The sequence below is a fragment of the Drosophila yakuba genome, chromosome 2R (genome assembly GCF_016746365.2).
Source record: "Drosophila yakuba strain Tai18E2 chromosome 2R, Prin_Dyak_Tai18E2_2.1, whole genome shotgun sequence".
In the NCBI taxonomy this organism is placed as follows: Eukaryota; Metazoa; Arthropoda; class Insecta; order Diptera; family Drosophilidae; genus Drosophila; species Drosophila yakuba.
In genome coordinates, this window is record NC_052528.2 from 10,462,743 (window position 1) to 10,486,555 (window position 23,813).

Below are 23,813 nucleotides of genomic sequence, written 5' to 3' on the forward strand. Positions count from 1 at the left end.
ACAATATTTATTTATATTCAAATCAATTATAATACATCATACTTCAAAATATAAAAAAAGACGCCAAATACTCAGAATTTAATGTTAATGCCTACGATTATGGAAATGTTATTTTATAAATAGTTTAATAGTTTTGCATCGTTTTAGTTTGGGAATTATTTGAATTCGTAAAAAAAAAAATAATTGCGTAAGAATCCCCAATCAAATCTAAATTAGTTTAATATTCTCAAAAATGTTTTAATATTAAATTAATTTACAAAATTTATTTATAACATTTATTTATAAAATGGCCTATTTTGCAACAAACTTTCGCTAAATTCAGTTTGCCAGCACTGTCGTATATCGATAGGCCTGAGCAAGAATTAGATTGTATTATCGCTACAATCTGGTCACATTTGCAGTCGTGTTTTTGGTGTATTTGTATTGCAAGATTTTTGCGAAAAATAAATACATAAGCTAGTGTAATTTGTGTTGTTCTTTTGTGAAATGTAAAGTGAACACAGACACCATAGCTTAGGCCAGAGTTCAGTGCATACAATGTACACATTGTACCACCCAAGAAAATGACTAATTACAGCGTTTAGTGTAAGTGTTCTCATTCGAGTGTGTGTCCATTGGACTGCAGAGGAAGCGTCTGATAAGCAGCCATCTTCTTATAAGAATGGCAAGGAAATCCCTGCCAAATATATGTAAATCCTAAAAACTAATGCCGTGCAGCAAGGGGCACATGCCTTCTGGCCGTCCACGAGATCGAGAAACAATAGATTTAGCAACACCACAACAACAACAACACACCCAGACATGTGCATCGCGCAGCTAATCTATTGTAAATAAACTGCGTCTGCGTCCATTGTGAACGAACACCTTTTCTCGGTCACGTACGCCGATTCCGATTCCTCGATTCCCGATTCGCTGATTCTCCGATTCCGTTGCAACCAGCAGAGCAGTTTGCAGGGAATTCGCGAAAAACCAGGTGCCCCACATCCTCCAGAGAAGCAGTTGCAGGAGCTGGAGGAGTGCGATAGGAGGAGAGCAGCATCCACGGCATATTCATCGGGTGAGTTTCCCAGACGAAAGTGCACTGCTTTCCAATTGGCGATTCGCAGCAGCGAGTCCGCCGTGCAAAATCGATTTTTCAATTCGCCCACTGGGGCTGCCTCCCTACCACCCACTGCGTACCGTCCACTTTTTACTGGAACGCTTGGACGCGAATTAATTCCATTAACTTGGGTAATTCGCCAGTGCGGTGTGGTTCCTTTTCCGACAACTGTGATGCACAGTCGAGGTCGGGTTTCTAGGGCTCTTTAAATCTTAAATCAGTTTAAATTCAATTTATATTTGTTGCTGTAATATGATATATTTAACATATTGTTTTGAAATTACAATTCAATGAAATAGTCCCATAGAACCCAATAGATTATTTAAGTATCACCGATAAGTAGGCTTCGATTGAAAACAACATACAACATATGTACATTAAAGTGTGTATTACATTTGTATTACATTTTTACAAACATACGTTTGTCTGTTTTAAGCAAGAAATTAGGCTAGCTTACTTGCACTTAAAACTTAGAACGATTTTGACAAAGATTCACACTAATTTTACTAGTGATGTGCCACACTTTCGGGGTCTTAGTGTTATAGTTTTCCGATTCATTCAGAATGTTATGAACAAAAATGCAATTTCCCAGGGTCAAAAGGACTGTGATTGATTAACGAAACTATAGTTGCTGTCTCATCACTACCATTAATTTTCCAATCGTTTCTAAGGCAGCTATGTTATCTGTAACTCAGAATGTTATGAAGCACAACGAATTATAATTTGTTGTCTTTTTTATTTGATAAAGTAAAAGAAAACATGATATTAAGCTATGAAGCTGAAATTGGGGTCTATTTATTTCCCGATTTCTATGGGAGGAATACGATTAGTTCTGCGGTTTCTATTCCGATCTATTGGGACTTAAATGCAGTTTGCACGAGAAAGGTTTTCTGAAGAGTTTCAAAAAGATATTTGGGATTTGAAGTGACTACTATTTCTTTTAGAGTACCCTCTGGTTAAACTTCCTCTACAGATGGGTTCCAATTGACGTTCTTATCAATGAACTGGAGCGCATTTTACAGTATGAATAGCTAGATCGATCTGAAATTAGAAGGTACGAGCTGCCTTTGTAGTCTTTATTTAAAAAGCAGCTGCGGTTTTATAAAACCTTGCCCGGCCGTTCAATGACTTCTTCCAAGCAAACAAAGGTAAACAAATGTTTGACAAGCCTTTGACGTGCCCACAGGATAACGAAATCAACTCTTCTGGAGGCAGCAACTGACCTGCGACAAAAGGGACTGGCAAAGAAGAACATCTGCCGTCCTGTCTGGCTCTCTTCTTACCTGCCTGATCCAGTCAAAAGGACTAGGTTCAATGTACGCCTGCGCAAACATCGTGGCAAAATGCAGCTGCCACTGAAACAGGCCAGACTTAAAACCGACGGGGAAGTCGTGATTTTTTTTTAGCGACATTTAGCACTTCCTTTCCGACGACAGTCGCAGGCGGAAGTCTCGAATTGTGTAACAGTTCTGGCTGGCTCCTTTCACCAGCTCTCGTTCCTCGTAAATTGAATGTAATCGCCTTCGATCGCAGTCGTGTCCTTTCACCGCTCACATACCGGTTCTGATACCCAGTCCGCCAGTTGTTCAGAACGCAACTCGAAACTCTTCCCTGTTGGAGCACTCATCGTTCCCCTCTTCCTGTGCTTAACCTTAGCCCTAGCCCCATTCCCATGCCCATGCCCATCCTTATCCCTACGGGTCTCGGTGTCCAGTTACAGCTGGGAGAGTTCAGTTTTCGGAAAGCTGTTTGCTCTGCGTTTGCTGCAGGTTTTTTATGCTGGCTCTTTGGGCATTGGAGGGCCATCCTGTGGGGTCGGGCAGCTGATGCCAATCTAAAGGCTGATGCTGCAGAAGCAGATGGGCGTGGGGCCAGCATATCGGCTTTCCTTACCAGCTTCATCAGTTTGGAGTTTGAAACAGAAGACAAATACTCATAGGGCATCAATTGAGTTATCAACTATTAAATTTTGGATATCTGTAGGTTTAAAAAGCGTATATATTGGGTTCTCGGTTTGTACTTTTGGTTTGTGTGAGTTTAGACAAAACGAACTCATTGCAAAAGTAAGGCTGTTATGATTGATTTATTACATTTACCCCGAAAAAGGTACTTTTCTTTGTGTTGTATGGTGTCACCGCAAAAAACATGTAACTGCATTGCAACTGCGCCAGGACAAAGGATGTCATTCATCAAAAACGAGTTGGAATCGCCCCATATACTTCGTGTTTAATTAGCTTTTCGTGGTCCCTGCTCGCAAAAAAAAGAGCGCATTACAGTGCTGAAGAACTGAAAATTTATAGCAGAGCTAGATAGAATAGTTGGGGGCCCCTTTGTGCAGCTGGCAGATGTCCTTTGGTTCGTGGCACATGCCAAGGCGAGGATCGTTGAACGATGAGCTGGGCAAAACGAGCCAGATGTTAACGACCGCTCCGTTTGTGTTCCGTCCGTGAAGAGTAATCAATGCAACAGCAGGCCAGCTACGTACTCTCTTTCTCGATCCCTTCGTAGCCATCGTCCTTTCAGCTTGGTTCTGCTCAATGCCTCAATAGCTCAATACCTCAGAGCCGGCTGCAACTCGTTGGACTGCCTGCCCACGAGCGACCATTGCATTTTACGGCCGACATCGACAGACATCTGTCGGTTCCAAAAAGGCTGGTCTGCCGCTGTGCCACCCAGCCAGCTGTCCTGAACGAGCGAGCTGTTCAAATTAAGGACTCGGCGTGCAGGTGATGCAGTATTTTCCGCCTGGAGCACACTTTATCCTTGCAGAGTGCCGGGTCTCCCCTCAATTTTTTTGTGGGTGAAGAATGAGTGCTGCTGGGGTTGTGTGGAGCGGAATGCGGGACACTGCCTATGGGGGATGGCCCAAAATCAGCTGTTTGGCGCAATGTTTATAAACAAAAAGCGAAACTGTGACACTGGCAGTGGCAGTAACCCTTAGACACGTCTGGGCATATTTTTGGAATCACCACCAGGGCAAGAGCCCGAACCCGAGCCAGAGTCGCAGCCAGAGCCAGAGCAACCACCGACCTACTTTGGCGCACTTGCTCTGGGACACATGGCGCATGGGGTGGTTCCGCTCACACGCACGCACCACATCGAACCGCACGGCCTTCTCGTAGGTGCAAGGACGTTGGGAAAACCCCCCAAAATGTAAACAAACGCAAGCAACCCCAGCAGAGACACCGGCACCGACCGTATCCGCTCTTGCTCTTGCTTGGTCATATGCCTCCGAACCCACCACCTACGGAACGGATACGGTTACGGCTGATATGGATTCGGTGGCGTGTGCCGGCATGTCATCCATCCACCCAACGTCTTCGACACGTCACATTTAGGGGTTTTCCCAACCAAAAACAAAAAAAAGAACCCAAACCAAACCATACCATACATATTGAGACCAAAACAGAGCGAATCCGTGGTGGTCGGTGGTAGTTAAGGCAGAGCAAGGAGCATCCGCTCCCGCTCCCATTCATAAAGCATAATAAACATACCCCCGGACCGACTAGGTGGTGCTTTTGCCAAAGATCCCGTCCGTAGGTCAGGTGTGGTGGTTCCGAGTGGATGAAGTGCGAACAAGTTGTCAACTCAACAGGTCGCCGCCCCGCCGGGTGGTTGTGATGCACTGGTGGTCGGTGGTCGATGGTCGGTGGTCGGTGGGTGGTGCAATGCGATCCTTTTCAATCCAACTGAGGGTATTTTACTGATTAGTGAGGCGGGTTAAGTGGCTAGAGCCCTTGGTGTTGGGAAAGGTTTGGGGCTTCCCCCAATTTGCAGTAATATAGTAGTTTTGAATTCCTTTTCAAATCGTGTCATACTTTGCAGAGATTTTTGCCAATACTTGCCCAACATTTTTAAGGAGATTAAATTGGTTCGTCCTGATTTTGACGTACATAATGATATAAATCATTGCTAATATTTATGCAATATTATTCAATACTACAATACAATATAAAAAGTTTATTTGGCTTATCTATAAAGATATTTGTATGCAAATGTTTCGCTTTTAAGAATTTCGTAATCAAATGTAAATTGCCTTAGGTATACTCTCCAGTTTTAAATACTTAACGAGTTTCTAGTGAAGACTTAGCATCTCTGCTTAATTCTTTAAACCACAATTAGGTGTCCTTTGAATTTGCTTTTACATTCTAGTGGCCCATGGCCTCGTTCTATATGTTGTTCTAATGCCACAAATCTGAATGCAGAGCATGCCGCGACTAAGGTCCTGGTGCGCACATCCTGCTCCGATCGACTTTCCCTTGGAAGGATAACGAAGTGGCCACTTGAGCACGGACACGGGCACGGCAACTTGAAAAGTTTTCGCTTTTCCTCGGCGTACATGTCAGTATATATACAGGATATACTTAGTCATATATCCTGGCACTTTTTGCTCCACATGTACCACACACACATACATATACCGAGCCGTATATCCTTGCGCTTTCTGCTCCACATGGCCGCCATTTTGTTGACCAATAAGACTTGGGATGCGAAAAGTGTCGAGCAATAGACGAACAATGGCGAGGAAAAGAGAATTAATTAGATTGGCAGCTGCTGGGCGTGCTGCAGCTGAGAGAGCGCCAGAGAAATAGATAGAGAGATAGCCAGAGCGAGGGGAGTGAGGAGGGGGATAGAGAGGAAGAGAGAGCAGCGAGTGTGCGCGGAAAGCCTGCAACGGGAAACTTGTCATCGAATTCGAATTCTACTCCTTCCTTCTCCTTCCTTTGCGCTTTCTATTCACTTAGCACACAATAACAGGACAACAACATCAATAACCGAAAGAATGGACGCCAGGACGAATGTAGCTGGGCGCCTGCTAAAAAAAAAAAAGAGAACTCACAGGAGCAGAGCACTAGACACTAGGAATACACACAGAGACACACACACGCACCAGAATCACAAAATGTAACGAACGAAAAGCATGAAAACAAAACAAAGGCCAGCGGCAAAGGCAGAGAAACGAGCCAAAGCCAAACAGTTGTGCAATTGAGATAAAGGACAACAAAAGGGAAACTTCGAAAAGGGGACGCGTGCTTTGCTTTTTGGTCGATGCCTGTCCTCGCCGCACAGTGGGATATTTCTAAAGTTATTAGGAATGCGTGCGTGTTTCTTTAATCCTTTAAAGCCCAAAAATCATTACACTCATTGTCTGGTCTTTTAAAGAAAGTTCCAAAGCTGGTAAAAATCGTTGCATACCTTCCGGAGACTATTATTATTAAAATATTACAACAGCTCGTTTAGTTTGTTTTTCTCAGATACATATATGCACATCTATACATTTTAGTTAGTAAGATAAGGTGAAGGATACAAATAAATTAGGAAAGAATAAAAGAAACTAAAAAATGTTTTTTGTACTGTGCGGAGAAAACCGTTACTCTGTATAAAATATACAAAACCATGTTTCAAAATCGCCGATTAAAATAATAAAGTTTTTATATAAAATATATAAATACAGATAAATTTATTGGATCAGTTCATAAAATAAATCAAATTTATAATGTACCACCTTTATAAGGCAAATCCCACTGTGCGGATTCGACGCGCGTGCTTTGCGTCACAAAAGGATATAAACAGGCAACTGGCAGCAGGAACAACTACGGCAGCACAGCTACAACAACAACGAGCGGCAGGAACAAGCATAGAAAAAAGCATAAATAATCTTGTAGCTGTTGTCGCAGCTGAGGCGCAGCGGAGCTCGAATTGAAATTTTGTGAGAAATTGTGTTGGAGAAATGCCTTGTGAAATCACACGAGGCACAGGACGAATGTTTGTGCTCGCGTATGTATGTGTGTGTGTGTGCGTTTGTAAAATGGAATATAAAATGACAGGCGGAGTGGTATGGTGCGGAGTGGAGGGGGGCGCGGTGGGAATGTGGAAAAAGGGGACGCGCATTATGGCGGTTCTCTGTGTGTTCTTCATCGACGACGTCATCGCCAGTTGTTGTTGCTGTTGTTGTTGTTGCTGCTGCTGTTGGTTCCTGTTTTCGCTTTTTACCGTTCAGTCAATGACCACATTGTGTACACAACTGCACTGTTAGTATGCGTGTGTGTGTGAGCCATTCCTGCCGGAAGTTGAAGCCGCCTGGTCATTCTCGCTGCTTTGCTGCAAGCTCTCTCTCGTTCGTCCCTTTCCGCTCTCTCTGCGTTATGCCTGAGTTGCTTTGGAGAAACAAGTTTTCAGGACAGGATCCTTGGACACCCCGCCACTTTTTGTTTCTTTCGTTCAAAGTCCTGCCGTGCAGTGTGACCGTTCTGTTGTGCTCTGGTCACGCTTTGATCCTGCCGTTGGCCGCTCCCCCAAGCTCCATTTTTCCATAGGCGTCGCCCGGCTAATGACACGTTGTAAATTATACTACCACAAGGCATTCCTTTCGCCGTTTCAAGCTGCTGTAATTACTCAGCCCGGTTTCCTTTTTCCTTTTTAGTCCCTCTCCTTCGCTCCACGTCCTGTTTTAATATTTCGCGTCGGTTTTTGTATGGGTTTTCTGCATACAGGATGCAAGAAACCTTGTTATCGAATCGCTATCACGTAATTGCTCGCTGCAGTTGCAGATGTGCTAATTTGTATTCGCCAAGCGCATATGCCATTAAATTGTACATTATAAGGGATTTAACAAATTATACTTCTGCGCTTTTGGGAAATTAATGTCCTTAACAGTTGCTACAATATAACATTTTCTTATTACCGAAATGATTGGGAAATATAATTGGGGGCGGTATAACTTAAGGCGCATAAGGCGGTCGGCTTAAAGTGACGTCCTTATTTAGCTGGTACAAATATCTGCAAACGAAATATGACCTCATAAAATGTAAGGCGAGCTCAAGCAATATAATGAGTACGAATTTTGAAATCGATCAATAAAATTGTTTACTCTGTATAGCACGAATTAAATGGGAATTTTGTAGCATACAAGTAAACAAACAAACGAGCCTTGCTCTTAGCCCTATTTGTTGGTTTTGCAATAATTATAAAAATATGCAATTATTAAGTACGAGGCACACGAAGCCGTCTCAAGTGGATCCTCAACCTCTAACCTCTGCCGCTGTCGTTTACCTACGAACGATCGCTGGCGATCCGGGATCAGTAAGTCCTAGATTAGATCTTCGCCAAAATCCGAAATCCGTGCCAGGACAATGCATAATGAGGATTAAGTCCTTTGCGATTTCTCTAACTGCTTACTGAGATGCAGAGAACGAGAGAGATGTCCTGACTGCAGAAGAGAGCGTTTCGCATGGCGAATGCATTTTTCCTTTTGCCACATTTGCTTTTCGCAATAAAACTAAAGAGCAGAAAAAAAGGCATTGTTCGAACCACGGATGAATAGAGGAAAAAGGAGGAGCGGTTAAAACTGCCAGTTTTCCACACGGCTTGCATTTCCCTATCCACAATTATCCTGTCAAACTTGTTTGCGCCGTCTCCCTCTTGCTCTACACCAATTTTCCTTTCGCATTATGCTTTGACCAGAGCATTCGCATTAAAAGGACAACGCTCTTGTGCGACGTGACTGTGTGTGCGTGAGCGTGTCTGTGTGTGCGCGCTTTGGTGTGTGTGTGTGTGTGAGTGCGAGCGAAGAGCGAGTTCTTTCGACGCCTGCGTCGCCATCGTCCTGGCATCGAATTGCCGTTCAGTCGACGCTTGCCACTCAGACCGCTCAGACATGTCGCGCCCGTCGTGAGTGCCAGTTAGGAGTCCACATACATATACATATATATAAATATACATCCTCGAATAGAGAGAGAGCAGCAGCCATCAAGTCGAAGACTGTGTAAAACGCAAAACAACGACGCCATCAGATGTTGCAGGATAACATAAATTAATATCAATCACGCAGCAAAACCAAAGTATTCTACCTAAATCATTCTACAAGAATAGCAAAACCCAAAAAAATAGTGCTCAAGTGTATCGTAAAACATCAAATTGTGCAAATTAGTTACAGTTAGTTAAAAAGCAGAAAAAGTTTCATATGCAAATACACAATAAAATAATGTGCAATAAACTACCAATCAATTCAAACAAAAGCAAAGCAGCAGCATCCGGAACAACAGTCACATCCAGCAGGAGTTGCTCATATAGTTACAAAAGTACTTTTGACATTTTGTTGGGATTTACGCACGGCGAGCATCGAATAAACTAGAGAAGCAGAAACAAAAAAAACCCATCAAAGCACATCACAAGTGAGTTCCAAATTTCGTCCTTTCACAAACACACTCACATATTCGTAAACACACACACATGCACTCACACACACATGCATACGCACTCGCTGCATTGCGACTCGTCCATGTCGAATCCCCTCTGTAGCGAGTATATCCTTCCCGCTCACTCGCTCTTCCCACCATATTCGCTCTTCCCTTGTCAGCTAGCAAATAGTTTTGCGCACTCGTCAGCTCCCCCCTCTCAGATATCCCGTTACCCCTCCCCTTCCCCAACATCGTCGGCTCTCCGCTCTCGTTCGCTTTTTGTCTTCTCGCTCTCTACGAATTCTCGGGTGGTGGTACAGTTTTCTTCGTGGTCGAAAAATTGCGTAAATTTTCATCTAGTGCTCTGGGATGTCTCGCACAGCGTTGTCCTCGTTATCGTTATCCTTGCTGCTCCTCCGGCCTACAGAGCTTCCATTCTGCTTGTGCGGAAAATAGGAAAAACAAACGCAAAAACAATTGAAATAGGTATTGACTGGGAAAAAGATGTCGCCGGATTTGTGTCATTTGCTTATTGGGCGTTTTCAATCCCTATAAATGACTTGGCATGGGAATAACGGTTCGTCCTGGGGCTCAATAATTAATTATCCGCTTCATCTTGATTTATTGTGTTTTTTTGGGAGGCTTATCGTATACAGAAATACACACAGAGAAATTTTTCAATCACGCATGACTCATGTACCTATTTTTTATTTTACGTATCACACTTTTAAGTCAATTATCCTTATCTATTGCGATCAATTAATAGTAAACAACTTTGGTATACAAAATAGGTGGAGTACTAGTTATAAATTCATAATAGTTTAATTTATTTGTACGCTAATTTCAACGATTATAAACCTAATATATATATTTCTATAGAAAGTGTTAATAAAAAGCGCCATATTATGAAATAAATTCAAAAAATAACTATTTTAAGTTATCTCAATCTAGTAGGTGATTGTTTATATATATTTTGCGTGCTTACATAAATAGCGGTTTTAATTTTAATAGAATTATGTATAATATCGAATTTGGGAACACTTCTACATTTGACAAACTTGTTTACATTTATCATTATTACTTTATATTGTACTTATACATATTTGAATAAATATTTCCTCAAAATAAAGTGCGGTAAGAAATGAATCGAACTAACCATTTTCAGCCAACATACAGTATTTCCATATTACCGGTTATACCTTTAACTCACAACTTTTCAGCTGGTTCTGCATGAAATCTGATATACTTATTCAATTTACAACATATCGCCGTAGTTAGTAGGGTTATCAAACGAACGATCATTGCACTTTTTATGGGTTCCTATGGGTTATGGCGGGTCCCGCTGGCCCATGAGGAAAACCACTCGAATGACAGGGGCGGGGGAAACGACAACTGCATATCCTGCCAGCCTCTATTCTCCTGCCAGTCGTCCTGCCTGCTTGCCTGCTGTTGTAGCTGCCGCGCCCATTAAAAAAAAAAAAAGAAAACCTCGAAAAGTTGCAGCTGTTCCCTCAGCGCTCCTTCTCTATTTGTTTTGTGGCTGCCAGCCATAATGCCGATCCCAAGCGATCCGATCGCTGAGCGCTTAGCAACGGGGCAGGCAGACGGGCAGACGGGCTGGCCATGAATGGCATCTGCCCGGGATTAATGGGCCGTGCACGGGAGTACGGAGTTTTAATGCTGCTTCTATCACAGTTCCAGATCGAAGCGCCCGAGCTGTGAGAGAAAAGTGTCTCGGCTCAAAGATTTAAAAGTCCGACAACAGGTCGGAATTGAAAAAGGAAAGAGAAAAGCTGAGACGAAAATGAAAATGTCAGAGGTGCCACGCATCATGGTCTTTCGACCCACCTGGGAGGAGTTCAAGGACTTTCCCAAGTATGTGGCCTACATGGAGTCACAGGGCGCCCACAAGGCCGGTCTGGCCAAGGTGGTGCCACCGCCGGAATGGGTGCCCCGTCGCAGTGGGTACGCCGATCTCGATGCCCTGAATGTCACGATTCCGGCGCCCATATGCCAGGTGGTGACCGGCAAGCAGGGCTACTATCAGCAGATCAACATACAGAAAAAGCCACTCACAGTGAAGCAGTTTAGCGAGCTGGCCAGCACCGAGCGCTACGCCACACCCAAACACTTTGACTTTGAGGATCTGGAGCGCAAGTACTGGAAGAACATAACATATGTGGCGCCCATTTATGGGGCAGACGTTAGCGGAAGCATCACAGACACCGACCAGGATGTAAGTTGGTTAGGGTTTAGGGTTTCGGTTTGGGCCTTAGTTGATGATCCGTTGCCGATTCCTTTGCCGTTGCAGAGCTGGAACATCAACCGGCTGGGCACTATTCTTGACTATGTCAACAAGGATTATAACATCCAGATAGACGGCGTGAACACAGCTTACTTGTACTTTGGCATGTGGAAGACGACTTTCGCATGGCACACGGAGGACATGGACCTCTATTCCATCAATTACTTGCACTTTGGGGCGCCAAAGACGTGGTATGTGGTGCCGCCGGAGTGTGGTCGCAAACTGGAGAAGGTGGCCAACCAATACTTTCCGGCCAGTTACAAGAACTGCAATGCATATTTGCGCCACAAGATGACGTTGATTTCACCACAGATTCTCAAGCAACACGACGTGCCCGTCAGTAAGGTGCGTTAATGGGTAGTAATTATGTCCCTAGTGGCCGTACTAAATCCGGCTCTTGCAGATCACGCAGGAGGCGGGCGAGATCATGATCACGTTTCCGTTCGGCTACCATGCCGGCTTCAATCACGGCTTCAACTGTGCCGAGTCCACGAACTTTGCCATGGAGCGCTGGATCGAGTACGGCAAGCGGGCGGTGCAGTGCACCTGCAGCAACGACATGGTCAAGATCTCGATGGACACATTTGTCAAGCGCTTCCAAAGCGATCGCTACGATCTGTGGATGGAGGGGCGTGACGTGGGGCGGCATCCGGAGGATCCGCCAAATGGGGTGCCCAGTGCAGCTCCCCTGCCACCGCACCTCGATGTCCTGCTGTGTGATAAAAAGTAGGTTTCCTTGCGCTCGTTAGGGCTTCCAGTGTGTCTTATTCCCATCTCCTGCTCCTCCGCAGAATGAAAAAGCAATGCAATCCCACCAAAGCCAAGAGTTTCAAAGAGCGTAATCCCGATCTGGACCTGGATGAAATCCAGCAGAATCCCAACGTGCCCGACGACGTCAAGGCCATGCTAAAGGAGAGCGTTCTAACGCTGGACACGGGCGATTTGGCCACGGATGAGGCTGATTTTCCCAACGAGGATGCCATGAGTCTACAGAGTCCGGCGGATCTGAAGACCAAGCAGGAGCTGCTTGAGTACATAGACGACGGCACAGGTGTGTGGGCCGGCAGGTGCCCTTCAAAACGAACTCCCCCTTTCCCCAGCTGAACTATAATATGTTTCCTTTTTTCGCATTTGTTCTTTGTCTTCCTATTTTGCTTGTTGACAGAAGATGATGATGAGGAGGAGGACTTCAAGCGGCGCAAGCAGAAGCGGCGCTACGATGCCGACTACGACGACGATTGGCTGGCGTCCAAGCGCAAGAGTAACTCGCGAAACAGTCGCGGTCGTAGTCCGCGCACCAAGGATGACCGTTCCATATCGCCAGCCTCCTCCACTTCTTCGACGTCGCGGGGCGCAAGGCGTGGCAAGGCCAGCGGCACGCCCCGAAAGACTCCTGCACGGCGGAAAAAGGACGCTAGTGCCACATCTCCGGCGGTCACTTCTGCTGCAACTGCTGTAAAAACACCCACATCAGCCGTGACAGCTGGAACATCACCAGCCACAAACACAGCAACAGCAGCAGCAGATGGCGGAGGAGGTGAGAGCAGCAGCTTAAGCAGCCACTGCACCACTGCATCCACATAATCACAGCTTCACCTGTCCACCTCCAAGCCATCCAAATTCTTTAACCCAATGCCCCAATGCCAAAACGTCCCTTCTTTAGCTACAAACATTCCAAATTCCACAGCATTTTTTTGTTTTAACCAAATTGACAATGTTTCACATGCCGTTCCACATGCATTTCATCGTTTTTGTTTTGCGTTTAATGTACAAATAAATCGTTCTAATTGTAAGAGTGCGTCAGAGAAATATACGATCACGCTTTTAAGTCTATGCTAAAAACTAACCGAAAACCAAAACTGTTTTACTAAACCGAATCCAAGGTGTTGGTGCTGTCTGGGCCTGATCCGTTTCTCTTGTTTTGCTGCCCCAGAATCCGCTTCACTTGCTCTTTCGCTTTGACTACTCACCCTCATTCCACCCAATCGCAATGCCTCCTCCCCAGAAAACCCCCGAGTCCACATGTGTGTGTGTGTGCCTGTGTGTTTACACCAACAGTAACCGTATGATACGCATTTAATCACAAACTTTTGAAATCCCTGCTCGATCAAGTACTAAACTCTATCGATTGACGTTTTTCAGATGCCAAAAAGGAGCGACAGTCGCTGCAATTTATGCAACAATCGCGTAAATTTGAGGGCAAGATACCAAAACTAAGTCAAAGTCAAACGAGTGCAGCAGCAGCAACAGCAGCCACGGCAGCAACAGAAGCATCCACATCCAAGTCTAGTCAAGAGCAGCAGCAACAGATTGTCTACGTCAACATGTTGCCCGCGGCCAACACCCTGAATGGCATTCCACAGCAGCAGCAGCAGCAATATGCGAGCACGGATGGCAATGTCTATCAGCTGCAAAATGAAATACTCTGTGATGCGAACGGACATGCCGTGACTGCCGCCACGGCTTCATATCAAACTACGGCCAGTAGTCCGCAGCAGCAGCATCAGCAGCAGCAGCAACAGAATGTTGCAACCAGTGTTGCCGGTAAGTGTGCAACTTGAATTTGTTCGCTTTACGTTAATTTGTTTGTTGGTTGTAGTCTTTGTGTATGGTTTAACCCTCTTGTGTACTCGTATTTGGTGTTTCAGTTGAAGCTATTACCACTAACCGCTCTCATTGTAAATACAAACTCACATAATTATGATTTTGACCGTCATCCGAATTGGCCAACTTCGAATCCAATCAATTGTTTCGTTCTGTAAGTGTTGTCGCACATCCATGTCCATGTCATCCATTCGGTATCATCTGCATTCCATTCCAAATTGAAAACTGCATTTTTATTTATCAACTTTTTGTGCCGAAATTCAAACGCGCGCCACTAAGGGAGAACGTTTCCAATGAGAACAAAACATTGAATTTGACTTCCATTTGTGTGTTCCGATATAAAAAGCAAAATGAATGAAATGAAATAAAAAGGCAATGAAATCTTCAATTACCCATTACCGACCTATGAAAATCCAATCGCATCGCCCAATTAATAACAAAAACCGCTTTCAACTGCTCCACACACTACATGCTCGTCTTTAATTTGCGACACCCTTCCCCAGGTCTGTGTCCTGTCTCTTCTCGAATTGTCGAGAGCATTGGAACAATCACATAAATAAATGCACAAATCATTTCAACCGAGGGAGGGAGCTCCGTGCAAAACAGTAACGCGTCGAAAAAGGCCCAAAAACAATTGTCGATCACGTATTATTTTACTTTATTAGCTAGTTTAAGCTAGTTTGTTCTGCAGTTCAAACTTTGGCGCCCAAGCAGTGAGACCAATCAGAGCAACAGTGCTGCCCATGCGCGCGCCGACTCCTGGCAGCACTTGCGCGCCAAGTTTGAAAATTGAGTTTATAATATTTAGATTTGCGATTATGATTTAGTTACTTTTAGCAACGACACTTTCCCGTCTTCTACCTCTCACTTATTGTTTCCCACTCCACCACACTGGACACCACACAAAACCCAATCCGTTCCCAGCTCCTGCTCCTTCGCAAAAGGTGTAGGAGGAGGAGTCTGACCAACGTTGGCCACACACACACACACCAGTTTCATCCTCTGCTCTGACCACCTGTTACCACCACCTCAGTTACTGAAGTCGATTATTTATTTAACTTTATTTAGTACGTATTGAGTTGCGAGTACTGTACCAGAGTTACGATTACGATTGCTGTAATGTAGATCTAAGTAAACACAAATTCTACCGACAAACAAAAACCAATTCACTCACTTTCTATCTATATGTCCTGTATTGCCGTATCCAATCGATTCGATGAAGAGGCCCGTCCGTAAATGCACCAGATGCACTCCATCTGTGGCATTTGCGTATATACAGTTGGCCGCAAGTAGCTTTCATTTTGCACAACATTTGTTTTATGCGAACCTGATTTGAGTGAATTGTTGATTGATTTCGATTTCAATTACGAATTGATTTATTGATTTATGCAAATATTACATTCAAACACATCTTTTATGAACCAAACCAAATATGTATTTTCAAAATATATATAAACAAAAGACAATGTGGTCACAACTATTAGTTCGTCCTCCATCCTGCACACGAACGCCAACACCAACGGAGTGGACACAATCGCCGCCACACAGCAGCTGCAGCAGCAGCAGCAACAACAACAGCAACAACAACAGCAGCAACAACAACAACATTACCACTATATCACCACCACCGGCGAGGATGGACAAACCCCGACCACCATAGTGTTCGAGAACTACAACGGCGGCATGCCAGCGGTCAGTTCCGCCGCACCAACGCCCGTTCCCGTGTCGCAGGCCAACTCAGCCGCTACGACGACCACCACGGCGCTGGTTAACACGGACGGCACGATCATCGAGTTCGATGGGAGCACGTACGAGGAGTACCACGTACTCAAAAGCGAGCCCGGCAGCAGTGATTGCCTGAGCAACGGCAGCAGTGCCGTGGCCGCCGACATAATCAAGTACGATCCCCAGCACGGAGTCGTTGGCGACGAGGAGGACGACGAGGAGAACGGCTTGTTGCAGGTGAAGTACGAGGAGCAGAGCCTCGAGCACGATCCGGACAACGAGCACGATGCGGACCAGGAGCACGAGTACGAGGAGTTCCAGGTGATCAAGGCCGAGGTAGAGGCCGAGGCGGCGGAGCTGGCAGCCGGCACCACCAGCTACACGATCAGTCAGGACCAGCCGGCACCGGGCACCCCGGTGCTGTCCTCCATGGTACCCAAATCGGGATCGGCGGCGGCCGCCAAGCAGAAGCGCAAGCGCAAGACGCGCGTCATCGCCGACGACGAGCAGGGCGAGTACCTGGAGAAGATGAGTGTACGTGGCCTGGACATTGCCCGCTACGAGCACATCATCGACGGCGTGGCCTACTGCCTTGTCTGCGCCAAGAACGACATTTTTAAGACGTTCAAGAACAAGTACAGCTTCCAGCGACACGCCTACCTCTTTCACGAGGGCCAAAACCGCAAGATATTCGCCTGCCCCATCTGCAACAAGGAGTTCTCGCGTCCGGACAAGATGAAGATGCACAAGAAGGACAAGCACGGCGACGTGCCCATGCCGCCATCGGCCACCACGACTCCGCTGAAGGCTGACGGTCCGCCGGCCAAGCGGGCGCGCAACTCGCGCACGCCGCGCGTTCGCAAGTCGAAGGGCGGCGATGGCAGTACGCCAACCAAGAAGCGGCTGGCGCAGATCGACAGTGTCCTGGACGACGTGCAGAATGGAGAGTCCCTCACCATGGCGCCGGTCAGCGTGAGTCACTCCCAGCAGCAGCAGCAACAGCAGCAACCGATGCAGCACAGCATCACAACGCTGGCACCCACGACGCCGTCGCAGCCGCAGCATCAGCTGCAGACGCTGCCCTCGCTGGACTTCAGCGGCATGATTCTGCCTGGAGGCGCACAGCTGGCACTGGCCAATCCGGGCGCCACCAGCTCCGTGGGACTGCATCGAGGACCAGCCACGCCGAATGGTCAGCCGGCGGCGCCCACCACCACGCTGATCTACTCGAACCAACTGGAACTGCAGCAGGCGCTGCTGCAACAGCAGCTGCACGGCCAGAGCATCATGATCCAGGATCAAGCCGGCAACCTGGTGCCACTGCAGCTGGACGGAACCCAGGCGATATACACGACGGCGCCGCAGGCTCAGCGCCAACAGACCACGGCCACATATCAGACGACGCAGCAGCAGCAGCAACAACCAGCGCAGCAGCCTGCCAGTCAGGCGCAACAGCAACCCCACTACGAGTTGGACAACGTGACCTATTTGAGCTCCACGGCGGCGGCCACTCCGACGTCAGCCGAGCAGCAGCAGCAGCAGCAACAGCAGCAGCAGCACGTGATCGGCACGGTGCAGAGCTATCAGATCCTGACGCCCGACGGCCTGCAGAACTTCCAACCTAAGCTGGAGGCGGCCGAGCTAGGCGACCTGTGTCCCTACTCGCAATACACCTTCACCACGCACGCCGGAGCGCAGCCCACGCTGAATGCGAACGCACTGGACGCGCAGACCCACCAGCCGCAGCAGCACCACCAGCCGCAGCAGCACCACCACCAGCAGCAACACCACCAGCAGACGCAACTACTGCAGCAACAGCCATTCGCCACGCACCACAATCCGCACCAGCAGTTCATGGAGCTGAAGAACGAGCTGCTGATCAAGGGCGGTGACGCCTACACCCTGGACACCGCCTCCATGTACCACCTGCCCTTCTCGCCCACCTCGATGATCAATGCGGTGAACGATGTGAACACCTCGTCGCTGCTGGAAACCAAAGAAATTAGGTAAACGCTCTTTCCAACTAACCAAGCCCACTATTGCCCACTTCCCTGCCTCCCTTGTCTGCCCGACTTTTCTCTTAGTGTAACGCGCTCGATTAGATTGCCGCTCTGTATCTGTATCTGTAACTGTACTATATCTCTGTATCTGTACCTATACCTGTATCCTATACCTATCTTGAACTTAATCCATTTTGCTATCTCTGCCACCGTAACCCCTTTATTGCGACTGCGACTCCGACTCCGATCTTCCTTTCCTGTATTTAGAATCGCGAATCGACGGTGTACTTAATACAGAAAATTAAACACTAAACACCCGATGGCCGCCTACAAAACACGAAAACCGAACAGGGGAAGGGGGTATACATTAAGTATTGACTTGTTTAGTTTTTAGTTTTAAATTAGGATTATGCATATATCTTAGTTGTATTATTTTGTAATCATCCATGATGTACCTTTTTATTTATTACGTATCTACATTATTTAGTAGTCTTTAACAGAGTTTTTCAGTTGGTACTTTAGTCGTATGAATTGAAGTTTGTGCATTTATTTATTTACCAATCATAAACCCACTGAGGTACTGCACTCTATTTCGAATAGAATGTTCCCTGTGTGGCTTGTTGTTGCTTTCTTGTAAAATTATATGCCATCAAATAATACCAAATGAATCCCCCGAATTAATCACAATAACCAATTCGAACCCCTTTTTGTTTCGAGAAATACTTGTGTTCAAATACGTTTTATACTTCAATGCAATTTTGTTCTTTTTCTTTCTTTTCTCTTGTTTTATTTTATGTACACACAACCAACCCACCAACCAACCAATCAATCAAACAATCAATCAAATCAACCCAACAATATAATACCCGCTCAAAAAAATAAATCAAAAACACTTCCTAACTATAGCTACGATATATCAGAGGCAGTGCTATTAGCTCTCTGAATGAAATGATCGACACAGAAAGCTGCAGCCAAAGTACCAAAAATTCTATTTTACGAATACAAGACTATACACTGAGTTCGCAATGAATACGATAGCTAAACGAAACGAGTATAAAAGTGAATACCACCTAGCCATAATCCCAATCGAAAGCAACGCAAATGGAAGCCATTTTCAATGTTTGTCCAGATCAGCGGCCAAGCATATAAACATAAATCCACCAAACTAATTTAGCGAAGCATTTGTGTACTTACATCCGACACATCACATACTCATTATACTCGATTGATTCACTGATTCATTTACTCTTCCATCGTTTCCCGTTTGTGTGTGCGTGTGCAAGAGCAGCAACGAGCAACAACCAATATTCGAAAGAAACAAACAAACAAACAAGCAAACAAACCAAAAAATGATCTCCAACACTCATAAAAAATAATATAAACATATAAAAAATATTGGACAATTAGTGAAAGGTATGTGTACTTTTGTTTATTCGCCTTATTTTCTTGTTTCCCATTTTGTTTTGCATAATACTTTTCTGTTTTGTTACTAACCCTTGGGTAACTGCATCCTAATAACCACTGGTATTCAAACACCCACTAAAAAGGGAACCGCACTGTTCAGATACTTTTGTGTACATGGGGTGTAAGTATCTAAAACGTCATCTACTGACCACTAACCACTGATCACTGACCATCCGGGAGCAACACCATCTGATCCATCCACACATCCACATTCGATCCATTTAAGCTATCAGCCATAAGAGCCCTTATCATTTACTAACCAAAATTAACTTTGATTTAAGCATATCTAACAACTAAATTAAATGAAAGGAGTCGAAACGATCGAAACTAACACCAATTAAAATGAGAAATCAGCAAATATGCTAATCAAATTGTTTTTATTTTTCTTTTTCACCCGACAACATTTTACGTTCGTCTGTTGTTTGTGTTCTTGTGTTATTCCCTATGATTTGCACACAAAAATTCATGATCATGCGACACAACAACCACATCAACATCAACATGAACAACAACAACAACAGGTTCTTCTAAACACGACAACCACCAGAAACAAATGTTCAAGCGGCCATACAACACCACAACACCCAGCAACAACCACAGAACCCAGAACACCACAACCAATCCAAATCCGAATCTGAATCTGAATCCGAATCCGAATCAGAGTCAGACCAATAACACCACACCAAAAGATGATTCGCAGCGCCGGCAAGTGGAAGCGTATCGCATTTACTACGAAGAAATCGTCGTCAAGCAGGCTAATGCCCGTGCCCGTCTTGCCGACCGCAGCACAAGTTGCAGCAATAGCAACAGCAACAGCATCTCCAGCCGCAGCAGCAGTAGCGGCAAAGGCAGTGACAGCGGCAGCCGCAGTGGCAGTGGCAGCAGTTTCGTCGACAAGTTCACTGACTTTGTGACCCTTTCGAGCCGAACTTCTCCCATGCCCAATCCCCCTGCCCAGTCCCATGTGCCGCCACCCACAAGAAATGCGACTAATGAAATCCTTCCTCCCAACACGAACAGCAGCAGCAGCAGCGGCGGCAGCAGCACCAACGCCACTAGCAACACTGCCAGCAGCAACAGTGCGTCCGCCGTGGTGAGCAGCAGCGCGAGCAATGGCCTCAAGCCGGCGGCCAAGAAGACACCTGTCATTCTGCTGGCCGCTCGTGGTGCCGCCAAACAGCCGCAGCTCAGCATTCTCAATGGCAACACCAAGGCCGGAACGGGAAATGGAAGCGGAAGCGCAGGCGGAGGCGGAGGCGGAGGCGTTACGTTGGTGCGCGTCAATGCATCCAATCGAAATCAGCGCCAGGTAATCGTCGCCCCGGAAGTTGCTCCTGTGCAACAGCAATCGGTGGTCGAGGAGGAGCTATTGGCCGAGGACGACGAGCTGGAAGAGGAGCTGGATGAGGATGCAGTTGCCCTGGCCGGACTCTCCTCTTCGACTGCCCAGATCCTGCGGAAGTTCCGCATACCCAAGGGCACAGCCGTGACGGCCAAGTCGGGTGACAACTACCTGGCCATGCCCACGCCAACACCGTCGCCGCCGGGTGTCGTCAATTTGGTTAGCTCCGGCGTTGAGGCTTCCGGTTACATCGAGAACGACGACGACATCATCGAGGAGCTCAACGAGGACGACCTGGTCGAGGAGATTATCGACGAGGAGCCCAGCCAGGAGCAGCCAGAGTTGCAAGAGGCGGCGACCGCCGATGGCCTCGATCTGAGCAGCACGAACAGTGCGACGGCCACAGCGGGCACCACCATGCTGCTGGCCCCCCAACCGCCTCCGCTTCAGCTGCAGACGGTGGCCTCCAACGGCACCGTGACCTGCTTCAACCTGCCGGCCAACACCATCCTGCTGCAGTCGGCCGACGGCAGTATAATCGCCGCCACCCAGGTGCCGCATCCCAGCAAGGCGGGTCAGCAGCAGCTGATTGCGCTGCCAGGCAACGTGGCCCTGGCCACCGAACCGGCGTCGCAGGCTCAGGCCACGTCGGCGCCCCAGGCCACGCAGACCCTGATCCTGACCGCCGACGGCACGGCCATTCCCATCCTGGCCACAACTCCCCAGCAGCAGCAGCAACAGCAGCAGCAGCAACAACAGCAACAGGCTGCCGCTGCTGCTGCTGCTCAGTTGTTCGCCGCGTAGGGTCTAATGGGTGGCCAAATGGGTCGATTTTTGAACAGTGCCACCATAATGCCGACCACTTACTTCTTTTAGAAATCTCTCACCTGTTCAGCGCAGATTCGGTTGCCCATGGCGCAAAGCTGGAACTTAGCTCTGTGCCGTCGGCAACGTTTAAATGTTTTTAGGGTTTTAGAATACTACTTCAAAAATCGTCACATTTGGCCACCAAAAAGCGGGGAAACGCAGCAGGAGCGTTTGCTGTAAAACAGAAAAAAAAAACAGAAAGTCGAAAGAATATTAACTCAAACATAAGCCAAGCTAACTCATTGATATTACCACACTGTTGGATGTGCATACGAAATTTATTTTTTTACTCAAAAAACCAAATGCCTACAAGAATATAAATCAAATGTTGTTCAACACACAGAAAAGCACACACTCGCGAATGGATTTGCGGCAGAATCAAATGTACTAGTATTCGGTTCACGGCAAACTTGAGAGCATCGTAAACTAATATAATTTCTACGCCTAAGCTAAATTTTAAACGTTTAAGTGCAAACACGAGACACACACCCCAAACCAGTTGTAACTATTTCACCTGCCTACAGTGCGGGCAGAATATGTTTAGTGTAATTTAGTTTTGCGAGAACGGTTCCGTTTCTCTAAAGGATAGCTCACTTTTGTAACTACCGGGAGCGTTCTCGAAAGATACTTATAAATATAATTTGTTCCTTGCATAATGAGAGATGGACACAGGCAACTATGCAACGTATTTCATGTAGTATTTATTGAATAAGTTCTCAATCTATTTATTTATTTTTGTTAACTATTCCCATCCGTGTACCCCGCCACCCTTAACCTTGTCATTACACTTTCTTTTGCCATGTTGTATATTCTTTATATATATATATTATATATTTTATTTGCAATCTTGTTATGCCATTCGTATAGGAAAATAGGAATTCAAGCATAGCACCGACCTAACATTACTCTAAGTTGTAGGCCCGATACTTTAGACTAAAGTATTTTTTTAACCCATTCTTGCGACACCGACGGCCCAAGAATACAGAAACCACACACACATTAAGCTAAGCGAAGCTAGGGTTAAGCCTAGGCTAACTAAGATACTTTAACCGATGGAAGACAATGATTTAAAATAGCTTGTAGTATGTACTCTAAGACAAATAAGCAAAACTGAGTTGCACTTCTGTAAGATATACTGTAACTAATAACGAAGCGGAAAAGCTACAAATAAAGCAACTCGAGTAGCCTACATTATGTATAATACAAATTCTAAAGCTAATATTACTTTACGTATACATATATATATTTATTATAAACAATAAAAATACAATTTTAAAAATTTAAAGCAATAAAACATTACGTATTCATTTATTTCTGCGCCTTTTGCTGGCTACACCTCTCGATTGGGTTTCTTCTTCTTTGGCTGGATAGCCTGCATCACCTGGACGTACCACACGATACCACCAACATGTGCGCTCGGCGGAGTTCTGTAGTTCTCCATGATCGTGATGTTTAGTTTGTAGAAGCCTAGGGGGAAGACGTTGGGCAAGAAGGTTTCGTTTAAATAGGCGTCACGTGCTAACAAATGGCCGTAATATGGACACGAGTGATTGAAGTTTGAGAACATCCTGCTGATTCTCAGAATAATCAAACCATAAGGAATAAAGCTGCGCCGGGATAGTGCATCGCACATGTTTATTTGAACGTCCACGAGAAACGGCTGGAACTGGTTGGAGTAGTCTCTCTTGAGGATCTGAAACCGAATCTTGAGATAACCTGGTTAGTGGAGCAATCAGATGCGTAGGGAAGTCCGCCGAACTCACTGTTATATTGTACAAAGGCCTTAGAAGATAGACATCCATTTCAGCCACCGCCTTGTTCCAGTTTACGGCTCTTATATGGCACGAAGCGTTCGCCGAAAACCCAGGCACTGTTGAGCACTCTATATTTTTCAGTTTGTACACTATGATGGGTTCGCTGAGCTGGAAAATATCACACATACACATGGACTTCAAGGATACTGGGGCAGTGCTTCACTCACGACACTCCAGAATAGGCAACTGCCAAATAGGACTAGGTGAATGGACTGCATGTTACTCAGCAAGCATCGGAAAATAACCTTATGAGCTGTGTTTAAATTCCTATCCCAACATTCTAATGTGGTTTTAATAATCAAAGCTCCATTAATTAATTGGATCAGCTTCAATGATTGTGTACTTGTCATTATACACAAAACACCATACATTTATAAAAATCTGTGTGGTACAAATCAAGATTTGTAAGCGAC

At 45.9% G+C, this 23,813-nt stretch overlaps 2 protein-coding genes across 12 annotated transcripts; one reads left to right on the plus strand and one right to left on the minus strand.

The window, feature by feature from the left end:
• Nucleotides 1-394: 394 nt before the first annotated feature.
• LOC6530002 (probable lysine-specific demethylase 4B) lies at nt 395-22,793 on the plus strand. 11 transcript variants are annotated; one of them, XM_039372140.2, is made up of 9 exons: nt 395-1,057; nt 10,975-11,515; nt 11,591-11,929; nt 11,988-12,310; nt 12,376-12,635; nt 12,750-13,121; nt 13,727-14,128; nt 15,651-17,919; nt 19,899-20,049. In XM_039372140.2, exons 2-9 carry the CDS (start codon nt 11,084-11,086, stop codon nt 19,906-19,908), a joined length of 4,407 nt encoding a protein of 1,468 aa, XP_039228074.1. In that variant the 5' UTR covers nt 395-1,057; nt 10,975-11,083; the 3' UTR covers nt 19,909-20,049. The 11 variants fall into 11 exon arrangements, with proteins under 11 accessions (XP_039228074.1, XP_015052544.1, XP_039228070.1 ...); XM_015197058.3 differs by lacking the exon at nt 19,899-20,049 and adding an exon at nt 18,820-19,743; XM_039372136.2 differs by lacking the exon at nt 19,899-20,049 and adding an exon at nt 20,398-22,793 and having other exon boundaries at nt 397-1,057.
• Nucleotides 22,549-23,618, minus strand: LOC6530005. The gene is made up of 2 exons (XM_039372331.2): nt 23,564-23,618; nt 22,549-23,302 (listed from the first exon to the last, which is right to left on the minus strand). Exons 1-2 carry the CDS (start codon nt 23,616-23,618, stop codon nt 22,917-22,919), a joined length of 441 nt encoding a protein of 146 aa, XP_039228265.1. The 3' UTR covers nt 22,549-22,916.
• Between the last annotated feature and the right edge of the window lie 195 nt (nt 23,619-23,813).

Coding starts and splice junctions, on each gene's coding strand:
- LOC6530005 (XM_039372331.2), bottom strand. CDS start 23,618: ATGCAGTCCATTCACCTAGTCCTATTTGGCAGTTGCCTATTCTGGAGT. Junction 23,303..23,563: donor CCTATTCTGGAGTGTCGTGA/GTGAAGCACTGC, acceptor TCCACTAACCAG/GTTATCTCAAGATTCGGTTT.
- LOC6530002 (XM_039372136.2), top strand. CDS start 11,084: ATGAAAATGTCAGAGGTGCCACGCATCATGGTCTTTCGACCCACCTGG. Junction 13,122..13,726: donor AGCAGCAGATGGCGGAGGAG/GTGAGAGCAGCA, acceptor GACGTTTTTCAG/ATGCCAAAAAGGAGCGACAG. Junction 14,129..15,650: donor TGTTGCAACCAGTGTTGCCG/GTAAGTGTGCAA, acceptor TATAAACAAAAG/ACAATGTGGTCACAACTATT.